Source organism: Petromyzon marinus (genome assembly GCF_048934315.1).
Source record: "Petromyzon marinus isolate PM22_M1 ecotype Great Lakes invasive population chromosome 84 unlocalized genomic scaffold, UKy_Petmar_22M1.pri1.0 chr84_unloc.7, whole genome shotgun sequence".
Classification (NCBI taxonomy): Eukaryota; Metazoa; Chordata; class Hyperoartia; order Petromyzontiformes; family Petromyzontidae; genus Petromyzon; species Petromyzon marinus.
This window is the reverse complement of record NW_027422644.1, coordinates 67,501-86,103: the sequence shown is the minus strand read 5'-3', so window position 1 is coordinate 86,103 and position 18,603 is coordinate 67,501. Positions and strand designations below refer to the sequence as shown.

The 18,603-nt window shown below is 51.7% G+C and overlaps 1 protein-coding gene across 1 annotated transcript in view; it reads right to left on the bottom strand.

The window, feature by feature from the left end:
• The window catches only part of LOC116937045 (annexin A2-like), a 76,846-nt gene that overhangs the window by 21,590 nt on the left and 36,653 nt on the right, over positions 1 to 18,603 (bottom strand). Inside the window, exons 6-9 of the mRNA XM_076059241.1 lie at positions 9,534 to 9,624; positions 2,462 to 2,541; positions 1,384 to 1,440; positions 429 to 522 (exon numbers count right to left, since the gene is read on the bottom strand). Coding sequence (XP_075915356.1) covers positions 429 to 522; positions 1,384 to 1,440; positions 2,462 to 2,541; positions 9,534 to 9,624 — 322 coding nt within the window. The remainder of the gene's footprint in view (positions 1 to 428; positions 523 to 1,383; positions 1,441 to 2,461; positions 2,542 to 9,533; positions 9,625 to 18,603) is intronic.

Sequence of the window (18,603 nt, the reverse complement as noted above, 5' to 3'; positions counted from 1 at the left end):
GTTGTACCGTACCTCTACGTGTCTGAAGGTTCGGGTGAACCTAGCTGGTGGTTGTACTGTACCTCTACGTGTCTACGTGTCTGAAGGTTCACGTGAACATGGCTGGTGGTTGTACCGTACCTCTACGTGTCTGAAGGTTCACATGAACGTGGCTGGTAGTTGTACCGTACCTCTACGTGTCTGAAGGTTCACATGAACGTGGCTGGTAGTTGTACCGTACCTCTAAGTGTCTGAAGGTTCACATGAACGTGGCTGGTAGTTGTACCGTACCTCTACGTGTCTATGTGTCTGAAGGTTCACGTGAACGTGGCTGGTAGTTGTACCGTACCTCTACGTGTCTGAAGGTTCACATGAACGTGGCTGGTAGTTGTACCGTACCTCTATGTGTCTGAAGGTTCACATGAACGTGGCTGGTAGTTGTACAGTACCTCTACGTGTCTGCGACACGCTGCGCTGGGTAAAGATCCGCGTGAACGTGGCGACGTCCGTCCCCTTGCGTTTCACGCCCGCCTCAAACAGGGCCTGGCAGAGGTCAACAGAGGTCACCAGGGGTCACCACAGGTCATTAGAGGTCACCACATGTCAACAGAGCTCGCCAGAGGTCACCACAGGTCAACATAGGTCACCAGAGGTCACCACAGGTCACCAGAGGTCACCACAGGTCAAAGATCAAAGGTCATCAGAGGTCACACATGTCAACAGAGCTAGCCAGAGGTTACCACAGGTCAACAAAGGTCACCAGAGGTTACCACAGGTCAACAGAGGTCACCACAGGTCAAAATAGGTCACCAGAGGTCACCACATGTCAACAGACCTCGCCAGAGGTCACCACAGGTCAACAGAGGTCACCACAGGTCAACATAGGTCACCAGAGGTCACCACAGGTCACCAGAGGTCACCATAGGTCACCAGAGGTAACCAGAGGTCACCACATGTCAACAGAGCTCTCCAGAGGTCACCACAGGTCAACAGAGGTCACCAGAGGTCACCACAAGTCAACATAGGTCAACACAGGTCACCAGAGGTCACCACAGGTCAACAGAGGTCACCACAGGTCACCACAGGTCAACAGAGGTCGCCACAAGTCAACAGAGGTCGCCAGAGGTCAACAGAGGTCGCCAGAGGTCACCAGAGGTGGCCAGAGGTCACAACAGGTCACCAGAACTCGTCAGAGGTCACCACAGGCCAACAGAGGTAACCAGAGGTCACCACATGTCAACAGAGGTCACCGCAGGTCAACAGAGGTCACCAAAGGTCACCAGATGTCACCAGAGGTCAACATAATTCACGGCGCATTGCACAAGGCCGTGTGAGGTCACGCGAGGTCACTCGAGGTCACGCGAGGTCACGCGAGGTCACGCGAGGTCACGCGAGGTCACTCACGCGGGCATCGGCCTCGGCCTGCGCTAGGTTCACCACGGAGGACTCATCCCGGTTACCCTGGGGGGAGAGACACGGGGAGAGACACGGGGAGTGAGTGGGTGGGTGAGTGGGTGGGTGAGTGGGTGGGTGAGTGGGTGGGTGAATGGGTGAGTGGGTGGGTGAGTGAGTGGGTGAGTGAGTGGGTGGGTGAGTAGGTGAGTGGGTGAGTAGGTGAGTGAGTGGGTGGGTGAGTGGGTGAGTGAGTAGGTGAGTGGGTGAGTGGGTGAGTGAGTGGGTGAGTGGGTGGGTGAGGGAGTGGGTGGGTGAGTGGGTGAGTAGGTGAGTGGGTGAGTGAGTGAGTAGGTGAGTGAGTGGGTGAGTGGGTGGGTGAGTGGGTGGGTGAATGGGTGAGTGGGTGGGTGAGTGAGTGGGTGGGTGGGTGGGTGAGTGGGTGGGTGAGTGGGTGGGTGAGTGGGTGGGTGGGTGAGTGGGTGAGTGGGTGGGTGAGTGGGTGGGTGGGTGGGTGAGTGGGTGGGTGAGTGGGTGGGTGAGGGAGTGGGTGGGTGAGTGGGTGAGTAGGTGAGTGGGTGAGTGGGTGGGTGAGTGAGTGGGTGAGTGGGTGGGTGAGTGGGTGGGTGAGTGGGTGGGTGGGTGGGTGAGTGGGTGAGTGGGTGAGTGAGTGGGTGGGTGAGTGGGTGGGTGAGTGAGTGGGTGAGTGAGTAGGTGAGTGGGTGAGTGGGTGGGTGGGTGAGTGGGTGAGTGGGTGAGTGAGTAGGTGAGTGAGTGAGTGGGTGAGTGGGTGGGTGGGTGAGTGGGTGAGTGGGTGAGTGAGTGGGTGGGTGAGTGGGTGGGTGAGTGGGTGAGTAGGTGAGTGAGTAGGTGAGTGAGTGGGTGAGTGGGTGAGTGGGTGAGTGGGTGAGTGAGTAGGTGAGTGGGTGAGTGAGTGGGTGAGTGGGTGGGTGAGTGGGTGGGTGAGTGGGTGGGTGAGGGAGTGGGTGAGGGAGTGGGTGGGTGAGTGGGTGAGTAGGTGAGTGGGTGAGTGAGTGGGTGAGTGGGTGAGTAGGTGAGTAGGTGAGTGGGTGGGTGAGGAGCTCCTCACCTTGGCCAGGGTGATGAGAAGCTTCTGGAAGTCTCCGGACGTGTCAGAGGCAATGGCCTTCTCCAGCTCCACCTTGTAGGCTGGGGTCACCACGGGGTCACACAAGGTCACCACAAGGTCACCACAGGGTCACACGGGGCTCACCATAGTATACTGTAAAGTGTGTGTACTGTGTGTGTGTACTGTGTGTGTGTACTGTGTGTGTGTACTGTGTGTGTGTGTGTGTACTATGTGTGTGTGTACTGTGTGTACTGTGTGTGTGTACTGTGTGTGTACTATGTGTGTGTACTGTGTGTATACTGTGTGTGTGTACTGTGTGTGTGTACTGTGTGTGTGTGTACTGTGCGTGTACTGTGTGTGTGTACTGTGTGTGTGTGTGTACTATGTGTGTGTGTACTGTGTGTGTGTACTGTGTGTACTGTGTGTGGGTACTGTGTGTACTGTGTGTGTGTACTGTGTGTGTGTACTGTGTGTGTACTATGTGTGTGTACTGTGTGTGTGTGTACTGTGTGTGTGTGTGTACTATGTGTGTGTGTACTGTGTGTACTGTGTGTGTGTACTGTGTGTGTGTGTACTGTGTGTGTGTGTGTACTATGTGTGTGTGTGTACTGTGTGTACTGTGTGTGTGTACTGTGTGTGTACTATGTGTGTGTACTGTGTGTGTGTGTGTACTGTGTGTGTGTGTGTACTGTGTGTGTGTACTGTGTGTGTACTATGTGTGTGTACTGTGTGTGTGTGTACTGTGTGTGTGTGTGTACTGTGTGTGTACTGTGTGTGTGTGTACTGTGTGTGTGTGTACTGTGTGTGTACTGTGTGTGTGTGTACTGTGTGTGTATGTGTACTGTGTGTGTACTGTGTGTGTGTGTACTGTGTGTGTATGTGTACTGTGTGTGTGTGTGTACTGTGTGTGTGTGTGTACTGTGTGTGTGTACTGTGTGTACTGTGTGTGTGTACTGTGTGTGTACTGTGTGTGTACTGTGTGTACTGTGTGTGTGTACTGTGTGTACTGTGTGTGTGTGTACTGTGTGTACTGTGTGTACTGTGTGTGTGTGTACTGTGTGTGTGTGTGTACTGTGTGTGCGTACTGTGTGTGCGTACTGTGTGTGTGTACTGTGTGTGTACTGTGTGTGTGTACTGTGTGTACTGTGTGTACTGTGTGTGTGTACTGTGTGTGTGTACTAGGTGTGTGTGTACTAGGTGTGTATGTACTGTGTGTGTGCACTGTGTGTGTGTACTGTGTGTGTGTACTGTGCGCGTGCGTACTGTGTGTGTGTGTGTACTGTGTGTGTGTGTGTACTGTGTGTGTGTGTACTGTGTGTGTACTGTGTGTGTGTACTGTGTGTATACTGTGTGTGTGTACTGTGTGTGTGTACTGTGTGTGTGTACTGTGTGTACTGTGTGTGGGTACTGTGTGTACTGTGTGTGTGTACTGTGTGTGTGTACTGTGTGTGTGTACTGTGTGTACTGTGTGTACTGTGTGTGTGTACTGTGTGTGTACTGCATGTACTGTGTATGTACTGTGTGTGTACTGTGTGTGTACTGTATGTACTGTGTGTACTGTGTGTGTACTGTATGTACTGTATGTACTGTGTGTGTACTGTGTGTGTACTGTGTGTGTGTACTGTGTGTGTATACTGTGTGTGTGTACTGTGTGTGTGTACTGTGTGTGTGTACTGTGTGTACTGTGTGTGGGTACTGTGTGTACTGTGTGTGTGTACTGTGTGTGTGTACTGTGTGTGTGTACTGTGTGTGTGTACTGTGTGTGTACTGCATGTACTGTGTATGTACTGTGTGTGTACTGTGTGTGTACTGTATGTACTGTGTGTGTACTGTGTGTGTACTGTATGTATTGTGTATGTACTGTGTGTGTACTGTGTGTGGGTACTGTGTGTACTGTGTGTGTACTGTGTGTGTGTACTGTGTGTACTGTGTGTGCACTGTGTGTACTGTGTGTTGTACTGTGTGTGTTTACTGTGTGTACTGTATGTACTGTGTGTGTGTGTACTGTGTGTGTGTACTGTGTGTGTGTGTACTGTGTGTGTGTGTACTGTGTGCGTGTGTACTGTGTGCGTACTGTGTGTGTGTCCTGTGTGTGTGTACTGTGTGTGTGTACTGTGTGTGTGTACTGTGTGTGTACTGTGTGTGTACTGTGTGTACTGTGTGTGTACTGTGTGTGTGTACTGTGTGTGTGTACTGTGTGTGTACTGTGTGTGTGTGTACTGTGTGTGTGTACTGTGTGTGTGTGTACTGTGTGTGTGTGTGTGTACTGTGTGTGTGTGTACTGTGTGTGTGTGTACTGTGTGTGTGTGTACTGTGTGTGTGTACTGTGTGTGTGCACTGTGTGTGTGTACTGTGTGTGTGTGTACTGTGTGTGTGTGTGTACTGTGTGTGTGTGTACTGTGTGTGTGTACTGTGTGTGTGCACTGTGTGTGTGTACTGTGTGTGTGTGTACTGTGTGTGTGTGTGTACTGTGTGTGTGTGTGTACTGTGTGTGTACTGTGTGTGTGTGTGTGTACTGTGTGTGTACTGTGTGTGTGTGTACTGTGTGTGTGTACTGTGTGTACTGTGTGTGTACTGTGTGTACTGTGTCTGTACTGTGTGTACTGTGTGTACTTTGTGTGTACTGTGCGTACTGTGTGTGTGTACTGTGTGTGTGTACTGTGTGTGTGTACTGTGTGTGTACTGTGTGTGTGTACTGTGTGTGTGTACTGTGTGTGTGTGTACTGTGTGTGTGTGTACTGTGTGTGTGTACTGTGTGTGTGTGTACTGTGTGTGTGTACTGTGTGTGTGCACTGTGTGTGTGTACTGTGTGTGTGTGTACTGTGTGTGTGTGTGTACTGTGTGTGTGTACTGTGTGTGTGTGTACTGTGTGTGTGTACTGTGTGTGTGCACTGTGTGTGTGTACTGTGTGTGTGTGTACTGTGTGTGTGTGTGTACTGTGTGTGTGTGTGTACTGTGTGTGTACTGTGTGTGTGTGTGTGTACTGTGTGTGTACTGTGTGTGTGTGTACTGTGTGTGTGTACTGTGTGTACTGTGTGTGTACTGTGTGTACTGTGTCTGTACTGTGTGTACTGTGTGTACTTTGTGTGTACTGTGCGTACTGTGTGTGTGTACTGTGTGTGTGTACTGTGTGTGTGTACTGTGTGTGTACTGTGTGTGTGTACTGTGTGTGTGTACTGTGTCTGTACTGTGTGTACTGTGTGTACTGTGTGTGTACTGTGTGTACTGTGTGTACTGTGTGTGTACTGTGTGTGTACTGTGTGTGTACACTGTGTGTGTACTGTGTGTGTGTGTACTGTGTGTGTGTACTGTGTGTGTGTGTACTGTGTGTGTGTGTGTGTACTGTGTGTGTGTGTACTGTGTGTGTGTGTACTGTGTGTGTGTACTGTGTGTGTGCACTGTGTGTGTGTACTGTGTGTGTGTGTACTGTGTGTGTGTGTGTACTGTGTGTGTGTGTACTGTGTGTGTGTGTACTGTGTGTGTGTACTGTGTGTGTGCACTGTGTGTGTGTACTGTGTGTGTGTGTACTGTGTGTGTGTGTGTACTGTGTGTGTGTGTGTACTGTGTGTGTACTGTGTGTGTGTGTGTGTGTACTGTGTGTGTACTGTGTGTGTGTGTACTGTGTGTGTGTACTGTGTGTGTACTGTGTGTACTGTGTCTGTACTGTGTGTACTGTGTGTACTTTGTGTGTACTGTGCGTACTGTGTGTGTGTACTGTGTGTGTGTACTGTGTGTGTGTACTGTGTGTGTACTGTGTGTGTGTACTGTGTGTGTGTGTACTGTGTGTGTGTGTACTGTGTGTGTGTACTGTGTGTGTGTGTACTGTGTGTGTGTACTGTGTGTGTGCACTGTGTGTGTGTACTGTGTGTGTGTGTACTGTGTGTGTGTGTGTACTGTGTGTGTGTGTACTGTGTGTGTGTGTACTGTGCGTGTGTACTGTGTGTGTGCACTGTGTGTGTGTACTGTGTGTGTGTGTACTGTGTGTGTGTGTACTGTGTGTGTGTGTGTACTGTGTGTGTACTGTGTGTGTACTGTGTGTGTGTGTGTGTACTGTGTGTGTACTGTGTGTGTGTGTACTGTGTGTGTGTACTGTGTGTACTGTGTGTGTACTGTGTGTACTGTGTCTGTACTGTGTGTACTGTGTGTACTTTGTGTGTACTGTGCGTACTGTGTGTGTGTACTGTGTGTGTGTACTGTGTGTGTGTACTGTGTGTGTACTGTGTGTGTGTACTGTGTGTGTGTACTGTGTCTGTACTGTGTGTACTGTGTGTACTGTGTGTGTACTGTGTGTACTGTGTGTGTACTGTGTGTGTACTGTGTGTGTACACTGTGTGTACTGTGTGTGTGTACTGTGTGCTGTGTGTGTACTGTGTGTACTTTGTGTGTACTGTGTGTACTGTGTGTGTGTGTACTGTGTGTGTGTACTGTGTGTACTGTGTGTGTACTGTGTGTACTGTGTCTGTAATGTGTGTACTGTGTGTACTTTGTGTGTACTGTGCGTACTGTGTGTACTGTGTGTGTACTGTGTGTGTACTGTGTGTGTGTACTCTGTGTGTACTGTGTGTGTACTGTGTGTGTGTACTGTGTGTACTGTGTGTACTGTGTGTGTGTACTGTGTGTATACACTGTGTGTACTGTGTGTGTGTACTGTGTGTACTGTGTCTGTACTGTGTGTACTGTGTGTACTGTGTGTGTACTGTGTGTACTGTGTGTACTGTGTGTGTGTACTGTGTGTGTACTGTGTGTGTGTACTGTGTGTACTGTGTGTGTGTACTGTGTGTACTGTGTGTGTGTACTGTGTGTATACACTGTGTGTACTGTGTGTGTACTGTGTGTACTGTGTGTGTACTGTGTGTACTGTGTGTACTGTGTGTGTACTGTGTGTACTGTGTGTGTGTACTGTGTGTACTGTGTGTGTACTGTGTGTGTGTACTGTGTGTACTGTGTGTGTACTGTGTGTACTGTGTGTGTGTACTGTGTGTGTGTACTGTGTGCTGTGTGTGTACTGTGTGTGTACACAGTGTGTGTGCTGTGTGTGTACTGTGTGTGTACTGTGTGTGTACTGTGTGCACTGTGTATAGTGTGTGTGTACTGTGTGTGTACTGTGTGCACTGTGTATAGTGTGTGTGTACTGTGTGTGTACTGTGTGTGTGTACTGTGTGTGTACTGTGTGTACTGTGTGTGTGTACTGTGTGTATACTGTGTGTATACTGTGTGTACTGTGTGTATACTGTGTGTGTACTGTGTGTGTACTGTGTGTGTACTGTGTGTGTACTGTGTGTACTGTGTGTGTACTGTGTGTGTACTGTGTGTACTGTGTGTATACTGTGTGTATACTGTGTGTACAGTGTGTGTACTGCTTGTACTGTGTGTGTGTACTGTGTGTACTGTGTGTGTACTGTGTGTGTGTACTGTGTGTACTCTGTGTACTGTTTGTGTACTGTGTTTACTGTGTGTGTACACAGTGTGTGTACTGTGTGTACTGTGTGTTTTTTAATGTGTATACTGTGTGTATACTGTGTGTATACTGTGTGTACTGTGTGTGTACTGTGTTTACTGTGTGTGTACTGTGTGTACTGTGTGTACTTTGTGTGTGTACTGTGTGTGTGTACTGTGTGTGTACTGTATGTGTGCTGTGTGTGTACTGTGTGTGTACTGTGTGTGTACTGTGTGTACTGTGTGTGTACTGTGTGTGTGTACTGTGTGTGTGTACTGTGTGTGTACTCTGTGTATACTGTGTGTGTATACTGTTTGTGTACTGTGTGTGTACTGTGTGTACTGTGTGTGTGTACTGTGTGTGTGTACTGTGTGTATACTGTGTGTGTACTGTGTGTGTACTGTGTGTGTGTACTGTGTGTGTATACTGTGTGTGTATACTGTGTGTGTACTGTGTGTACTGTGTGTACTGTGTGTGTGTACTGTGTGTACTGTGTGTACTGTGTGTGTACTGTGTGTGTACTGTGTGTGTACTGTGTGTGTACTGTGTGTGTGTACTGTGTGTGTGTACTGTGTGTGTACTGTGTGTGTACTGTGTGTGTACTGTGTGTGTGTACTGTGTGTACTGTGTGTGTACACTGTGTGTGTGTACTGTGTGTGTACTGTGTGTATACTGTGTGTACTGTATGTACACAGTGTGTGTACTGTGTGTACTGTGTGTGTTTACTGTGTATACTGTGTGTATACTGTGTGTACTGTGTGTGTACTGTGTTTACTGTGTGTGTACTGTGTGTACTGTGTGTACTGTGTGTGTGTACTGTGTGTGTGTACTGTGTGTATACTGTGTGTGTATACTGTGTGTATACTGTGTGTACTGTGTTTACTGTGTTTACTGTGTGTGTACTGTGTGTACTGTGTGTACTGTGAGTGTGTACTGTGTGTGTGTACTGTGTGTATACTGTGTGTATACTGTGTGTGTACTGTGTGTGTAGTGTGTGTACTGTGTGTACTGTGTGTGTTTACTGTGTATACTGTGTGTATATTGTGTGTACTGTGTGTGTACTGTGTGTGTACTGTGATTACTGTGTGTGTACTGTGTGTACTGTGTGTATACTGTGTGTGTACTGTGTGTGTACTGTGTGTGTATACTGTGTGTGTATACTGTATGTGTGCTGTGTGTGTACTGTGTGTGTACTGTGTGTGTACTGTGTGTGTACTGTGTGTGTATACTGTATGTGTGCTGTGTGTGTACTGTGTGTGTACTGTGTGTGTACTGTGTGTACTGTGTGTGTACTGTGTGTGTGTACTGTGTGTGTGTACTGTGTGTACTGTGTGTGTACTGTACTGTGTGTGTACTGTGTGTACTGTGTGTATACTGTGTGTGTACTGTACTGTGTGTGTACTGTGTGTACTGTGTGTGTGCTGTGTGTGTACTGTGTGTGTACTGTGTGTGTGTACTGTGTGTACTGTGTGTGTACTGTGTGTACTGTATGTGTACTGTGTGTGTTTGTGTGTGTACTGTGTGTGTGTACTGTGTGTGTGTACTGTGTGTGTGTACTGTGTGTATACTGTGTGTGTACTGTACTGTGTGTGTACTGTGTGTGTACTGTGTGTGTGTACTGTGTGTACTGCGTACTGGCTAGGTACGTCTGCTTGATGTCACGCAGCTGCTGGTTGGAGCGAGTGGCCAGGATCTCTATGAGGCATTCCTCATCCGTGCCCAGACCCTGCAACACACAATACACATACAGTACACATACAGTACACACACAGTACACATACAGTACACACACAGTACACACACAGTACACACACACAGCAGACATACAGTACACACACAGTGCACAGCACACACACAGTACACACACTACACACAGTACACACACAGAACACACACAGTATACACACACACAGCAGACATACAGTACACACACACAGTACACCGCACACACACAGTACACATACAGTACACATACAGTACACATACAGTACACACACAGAACACATACAGTACACATACAGTACACACACACAGCAGACATACAGTACACACACAGTACACACACTACACACAGTACATACAGTACACACATACACAGTACACACATACAGTACACACACACAGTACACACAGTACACACACAGTACACACACAGTACACATACAGTACACATACACACACAGTACACATACACACAGTACTCATACACACACAGTACACACACAGTACACACACAGTGTACACACAGTACACACACAGTACACACACAGTACACACACAGTGTACACACAGTACACACACAGTACACACACACACAGTACACACAAAGTACACACACAGTACATACACAGTACACACACACAGAGTACACACAGCACACACAGTACACACACACAGAGTACACACACAGTACACACACAGTACACACACACACAATACACAGTACACACACAGTACACACACAGTACACACACACACAGTACACACACAGTACACACACACAGTACACACACAGTACACACACACACACAGTACACACACACACAGTACACACACACACAACACACAGTACACACACAGTACACACACACACACAACACACTGTACACACACAATACACACAGGGAGTGAGACAGTGAGACAGGGAGTGAGACAGTGAGACACTGAGACAGTGAGACACTGAGACACTGAGACAGTGAGTGAGACAGTGAGACACTGAGACACTGAGACAGTGAGACAGTGAGTGAGACAGTGAGACAGGGAGACACTGAGACAGTGAGACAGAAAGTGAGACACTGAGACATTGAGACACTGATACAGTGAGACAGGAAGTAAGACAGTGAGACACTGAGATAGGGAGACAGGGAGTGAGACAGGGAGTGAGACAGTGAGACAGGGAGTGAGACAGGGAGTGAGACAGGGAGTGAGACAGTGAGACAGGGAGTGAGACAGGGAGTGAGACAGGGAGTGAGACAGTGAGACAGGGAGTGAGACAGGGAGTGAGACAGGGAGTGAGACAGGGAGTAAGACAGTGTGACAGTGAGACAGGGAGTGAGACAGTGAGACAGTGAGACAGGGAGTGAGACAGTGAGACACTGAGACAGGGAGACACTGAGACAGGGAGACAGGGAGTGAGACACTGAGACACTGAGACAGGGAGACACTGAGACAGTGAGACAGGGAGACAGGGAGACAGGGAGACAGGAGACAGGGAGACAGGGAGTGAGACACTGAGACAGTGAGACACTGAGACAGGGAGACAGTGAGACACTGAGACAGGGAGACAGGGAGTGAGACAGTGAGACAGACACTGAGACACTGAGACAGGGAGACAGGAGACAGGGAGACAGGGAGACAGGGAGTGAGACAGGGAGTGAGACAGGGAGTGAGACACTGAGACACTGAGACAGGGAGACACTGAGACAGGAGACAGTGAGACAGGAGACAGGGAGACAGGAGACAGTGAGACAGGAGACAGGGAGACAGGAGACAGGGAGACAGGAGACAGGGTGACAGGAGACACTGAGACAGGGAGACAGGGAGACAGGAGACAGGAGACAGGGAGACAGGGAGACAGGAGACAGGAGACAGGGAGACAGGGAGACAGGAGACAGGAGACAGGGAGACAGGGAGACAGGAGACAGGAGACAGGGAGACAGGGAGACAGGAGACAGGAGACAGGGAGACACTGAGACAGTGAGACAGGAGACAGTGAGACAGGAGACAGGGAGACAGGAGACAGGGTGACAGGAGACAGGAGACAGGGAGACAGGAGACAGGAGACAGGAGACAGGGAGACAGGGAGACAGGGAGTGAGACAGGGAGTGAGACACTGAGACACTGAGACACTGAGACACTGAGACAGGGAGACAGTGAGACAGGAGACAGGAGACAGGAGACAGGGTGACAGGAGACAGGAGACAGGGAGACAGGAGACAGGAGACAGGAGACAGGGAGACAGGGAGACAGGGAGTGAGACAGGGAGTGAGACACTGAGACACTGAGACACTGAGACAGGGAGACAGGAGACAGGGAGACAGGAGACAGGAGACAGGGAGTGAGACAGGGAGACAGTGAGACACTGAGACACTGAGACAGGGAGACAGGAGACAGGAGACACTGAGACAGGGAGACAGGGAGACAGGAGACAGGAGACAGGAGACACTGAGACAGGGAGACAGGGAGACAGGAGACAGGAGACAGGAGACACTGAGACAGGGAGACAGGGAGTGAGACAGGGAGTGAGACAGGGAGTGAGACACTGAGACACTGAGACAGGGAGACACTGAGACAGGGAGACAGGGAGTGAGACAGGGAGTGAGACAGGGAGTGAGACACTGAGACACTGAGACAGGGAGACACTGAGACAGGAGACAGGGAGTGAGACAGGGAGTGAGACAGGGAGTGAGACACTGAGACACTGAGACAGGGAGACACTGAGACAGGGAGACAGGGAGTGAGACAGGGAGTGAGACACTGAGACACTGAGACAGGGAGACACTGAGACAGGGAGACAGGGAGTGAGACAGGGAGTGAGACACTGAGACACTGAGACACTGAGACAGGGAGACAGGGAGACAGGAGACAGGAGACAGGAGACAGGGAGACAGGAGACAGGAGACAGGAGACAGGAGACAGGAGACACTGAGACAGGGAGACAGTGAGACAGGAGACAGGAGACAGGAGACAGGAGACAGGAGACACTGAGACAGGAGACAGGAGACAGGAGACAGGAGACACTGAGACAGGAGACAGGAGACAGGAGACAGGAGACAGGAGACACTGAGACAGGAGACAGGAGACAGGAGACAGGAGACAGGAGACAGGGAGACAGGGAGACATGAGACAGGAGACACTGAGACACTGAGACAGGAGACAGGAGACAGGGAGACAGGGAGACAGGAGACACTGAGACACTGAGACAGGGAGACAGGGAGTGAGACAGGGAGTGAGACACTGAGACACTGAGACAGGGAGACACTGAGACAGGAGACAGGAGACACTGAGACAGGGAGACACTGAGACAGGAGACAGGAGACAGGAGACACTGAGACAGGAGACAGGAGACAGGAGACAGGAGACAGGAGACAGGAGACAGGAGACACTGAGACAGGAGACAGGGTGACAGGAGACAGGAGACAGGGAGACAGGGAGACAGGGAGTGAGACAGGGAGTGAGACACTGAGACACTGAGACACTGAGACACTGAGACAGGGAGACAGGAGACAGGAGACAGGGAGACAGGAGACAGGAGACAGGAGACACTGAGACAGGGAGACAGTGAGACAGGAGACAGGAGACACTGAGACAGGAGACAGGAGACAGGAGACAGGAGACAGGAGACACTGAGACAGGGAGACAGGAGACAGGAGACAGGAGACACTGAGACACTGAGACAGGGAGACAGGAGACAGGAGACAGGAGACAGTGAGACACTGAGACACTGAGACAGGGAGACAGGAGACAGGAGACACTGAGACACTGAGACAGGGAGACAGGAGACAGGAGACAGGAGACAGTGAGACACTGAGACAGGAGACAGGAGACAGGAGACAGGAGACAGGAGACAGGAGACACTGAGACAGGAGACAGGGTGACAGGAGACAGGGAGTGAGACAGGGAGTGAGACACTGAGACACTGAGACACTGAGACACTGAGACACTGAGACAGGGAGACAGTGAGACAGGAGACAGGAGACAGGAGACAGGGTGACAGGAGACAGGAGACAGGGAGACAGGAGACAGGAGACAGGAGACAGGAGACAGGGAGACAGGGAGTGAGACAGGGAGTGAGACACTGAGACACTGAGACACTGAGACAGGGAGACAGGAGACAGGGAGACAGGAGACAGGAGACAGGGAGTGAGACAGGGAGACAGTGAGACACTGAGACACTGAGACAGGGAGACAGGAGACAGGAGACACTGAGACAGGGAGACAGGGAGACAGGAGACAGGAGACAGGAGACACTGAGACAGGGAGACAGGGAGACAGGAGACAGGAGACAGGAGACAGGAGACACTGAGACAGGGAGACACTGAGACAGGGAGACAGGGAGTGAGACAGGGAGTGAGACAGGGAGTGAGACACTGAGACACTGAGACAGGGAGACACTGAGACAGGAGACAGGGAGTGAGACAGGGAGTGAGACAGGGAGTGAGACACTGAGACACTGAGACAGGGAGACACTGAGACAGGGAGACAGGGAGTGAGACAGGGAGTGAGACACTGAGACACTGAGACAGGGAGACACTGAGACAGGGAGACAGGGAGTGAGACAGGGAGTGAGACACTGAGACACTGAGACACTGAGACAGGGAGACAGGGAGACAGGAGACAGGAGACAGGAGACAGGGAGACAGGAGACAGGAGACAGGAGACAGGAGACAGGAGACAGGAGACACTGAGACAGGGAGACAGTGAGACAGGAGACAGGAGACAGGAGACACTGAGACAGGAGACAGGAGACAGGAGACACTGAGACAGGAGACAGGAGACAGGAGACAGGAGACACTGAGACAGGAGACAGGAGACAGGAGACAGGAGACAGGAGACAGGAGACAGGGAGACAGGGAGACAGGAGACAGGAGACACTGAGACACTGAGACAGGAGACAGGAGACAGGGAGACAGGGAGACAGGAGACACTGAGACACTGAGACAGGGAGACAGGGAGTGAGACAGGGAGTGAGACACTGAGACACTGAGACAGGGAGACACTGAGACAGGAGACAGGAGACACTGAGACAGGGAGACACTGAGACAGGAGACAGGAGACAGGAGACACTGAGACAGGAGACAGGAGACAGGAGACAGGAGACAGGATACAGGAGACAGGAGACACTGAGACAGGAGACAGGGTGACAGGAGACAGGAGACAGGGAGACAGGGAGACAGGGAGTGAGACAGGGAGTGAGACACTGAGACACTGAGACACTGAGACACTGAGACAGGGAGACAGGAGACAGGAGACAGGGAGACAGGAGACAGGAGACAGGAGACACTGAGACAGGGAGACAGTGAGACAGGAGACAGGAGACACTGAGACAGGAGACAGGAGACAGGAGACAGGAGACACTGAGACACTGAGACAGGGAGACAGGAGACAGGAGACACTGAGACACTGAGACAGGGAGACAGGAGACAGGAGACAGGAGACAGTGAGACACTGAGACACTGAGACAGGGAGACAGGAGACAGGAGACACTGAGACACTGAGACAGGGAGACAGGAGACAGGAGACAGGAGACAGTGAGACACTGAGACAGGAGACAGGAGACAGGAGACAGGAGACAGGAGACAGGAGACACTGAGACAGGAGACAGGGTGACAGGAGACAGGAGACAGGGAGACAGGGAGACAGGGAGTGAGACAGGGAGTGAGACACTGAGACACTGAGACACTGAGACACTGAGACAGGGAGACAGGAGACAGGAGACAGGGAGACAGGAGACAGGAGACAGGAGACACTGAGACAGGGAGACAGTGAGACAGGAGACAGGAGACACTGAGACAGGAGACAGGAGACAGGAGACAGGAGACAGGAGACACTGAGACACTGAGACAGGGAGACAGGAGACAGGAGACAGGAGACAGGAGACACTGAGACACTGAGACAGGGAGACAGGAGACAGGAGACAGGAGACAGTGAGACACTGAGACACTGAGACACTGAGACAGGGAGACAGTGAGACAGGAGACAGGAGACAGGAGACAGGGTGACAGGAGACAGGAGACAGGGAGACAGGAGACAGGAGACAGGAGACAGGGAGACAGGGAGACAGGGAGTGAGACAGGGAGTGAGACACTGAGACACTGAGACACTGAGACAGGGAGACAGGAGACAGGGAGACAGGAGACAGGAGACAGGGAGTGAGACAGGGAGACAGTGAGACACTGAGACACTGAGACAGGGAGACAGGAGACAGGAGACACTGAGACAGGGAGACAGGGAGACAGGAGACAGGAGACAGGAGACACTGAGACAGGGAGACAGGGAGACAGGAGACAGGAGACAGGAGACACTGAGACAGGGAGACACTGAGACAGGGAGACAGGGAGTGAGACAGGGAGTGAGACAGGGAGTGAGACACTGAGACACTGAGACAGGGAGACACTGAGACAGGGAGACAGGGAGTGAGACAGGGAGTGAGACAGGGAGTGAGACACTGAGACACTGAGACAGGGAGACACTGAGACAGGAGACAGGGAGTGAGACAGGGAGTGAGACAGGGAGTGAGACACTGAGACACTGAGACAGGGAGACACTGAGACAGGGAGACAGGGAGTGAGACAGGGAGTGAGACACTGAGACACTGAGACAGGGAGACACTGAGACAGGGAGACAGGGAGTGAGACAGGGAGTGAGACACTGAGACACTGAGACACTGAGACAGGGAGACAGGGAGACAGGAGACAGGAGACAGGAGACAGGAGACAGGGAGACAGGAGACAGGAGACAGGAGACAGGAGACAGGAGACACTGAGACAGGGAGACAGGGAGACAGTGAGACAGGAGACAGGAGACAGGAGACAGGAGACAGGAGACACTGAGACAGGAGACAGGAGACAGGAGACAGGAGACACTGAGACAGGAGACAGGAGACAGGAGACAGGAGACACTGAGACAGGAGACAGGAGACAGGAGACAGGAGACAGGAGACAGGAGACAGGAGACAGGGAGACAGGGAGACAGGGAGACAGGAGACAGGAGACACTGAGACACTGAGACAGGAGACAGGAGACAGGGAGACAGGGAGACAGGAGACACTGAGACACTGAGACAGGGAGACAGGGAGTGAGACAGGGAGTGAGACACTGAGACACTGAGACAGGGAGACACTGAGACAGGAGACAGGAGACACTGAGACAGGGAGACACTGAGACAGGAGACAGGAGACACTGAGACAGGAGACAGGAGACAGGAGACAGGAGACAGGAGACAGGAGACACTGAGACAGGAGACAGGGTGACAGGAGACAGGAGACAGGAGACAGGGAGACAGGGAGACAGGGAGTGAGACAGGGAGTGAGACACTGAGACACTGAGACACTGAGACACTGAGACAGGGAGACAGGAGACAGGAGACAGGGAGACAGGAGACAGGAGACAGGAGACAGGAGACACTGAGACAGGGAGACAGTGAGACAGGAGACAGGAGACACTGAGACAGGAGACAGGAGACAGGAGACAGGAGACAGGAGACACTGAGACACTGAGACAGGGAGACAGGAGACAGGAGACAGGAGACACTGAGACACTGAGACAGGGAGACAGGAGACAGGAGACAGGAGACAGTGAGACACTGAGACACTGAGACAGGGAGACAGGAGACAGGAGACACTGAGACACTGAGACAGGGAGACAGGAGACAGGAGACAGGAGACAGTGAGACACTGAGACAGGAGACAGGAGACAGGAGACAGGAGACAGGAGACAGGAGACAGGAGACAGGAGACACTGAGACAGGAGACAGGGTGACAGGAGACAGGAGACAGGGAGACAGGGAGACAGGGAGTGAGACAGGGAGTGAGACACTGAGACACTGAGACACTGAGACACTGAGACAGGGAGACAGGAGACAGGAGACAGGGAGACAGGAGACAGGAGACAGGAGACACTGAGACAGGGAGACAGTGAGACAGGAGACAGGAGACACTGAGACAGGAGACAGGAGACAGGAGACAGGAGACAGGAGACAGGAGACACTGAGACACTGAGACAGGGAGACAGGAGACAGGAGACAGGAGACACTGAGACACTGAGACAGGGAGACAGGAGACAGGAGACAGGAGACAGTGAGACACTGAGACACTGAGACAGGGAGACAGGAGACAGGAGACACTGAGACACTGAGACAGGGAGACAGGAGACAGGAGACAGGAGACAGTGAGACACTGAGACAGGAGACAGGAGACAGGAGACAGGAGACAGGAGACAGGAGACAGGAGACAGGAGACAGGGAGACACTGAGACAGGAGACACTGAGACACTGAGACAGGGAGACAGGAGACAGGGAGACAGGAGACAGGAGACAGGAGACAGGAGACAGGGAGACACTGAGACAGGAGACAGGAGACAGGAGACACTGAGACAGGAGACACTGAGACAGGGAGACAGGAGACAGGAGACACTGAGACAGGGAGACAGGAGACAGGAGACACTGAGACAGGGAGACACTGAGACAGGAGACAGGAGACAGGAGACAGGAGACAGGAGACAGGAGACAGGAGACAGGAGACACTGAGACAGGAGACAGGGAGACAGGAGACAGGAGACAGGAGACAGGGAGACAGGAGACAGGAGACAGGAGACAGGAGACAGGAGACAGGAGACAGGAGACAGGAGACAGGAGACAGGGAGACAGGAGACAGGAGACAGGAGACAGGAGACAGGAGACAGGAGACAGGGAGACAGGAGACAGGAGACAGGAGACAGGAGACAGGAGACAGGAGACAGGAGACAGGAGACAGGGTGACAGGAGACAGGAGACAGGAGACACTGAGACAGGAGACACTGAGACACTGAGACAGGAGACAGGGAGACAGGAGACAGGAGACAGGAGACAGGAGACAGGAGACAGGAGACAGGAGACAGGGAGACAGGGAGTGAGACACTGAGACACTGAGACACTGAGACACTGAGACACTGAGACACTGAGACACTGAGACAGGAGACACTGAGACAGGAGACAGGAGACAGGAGAC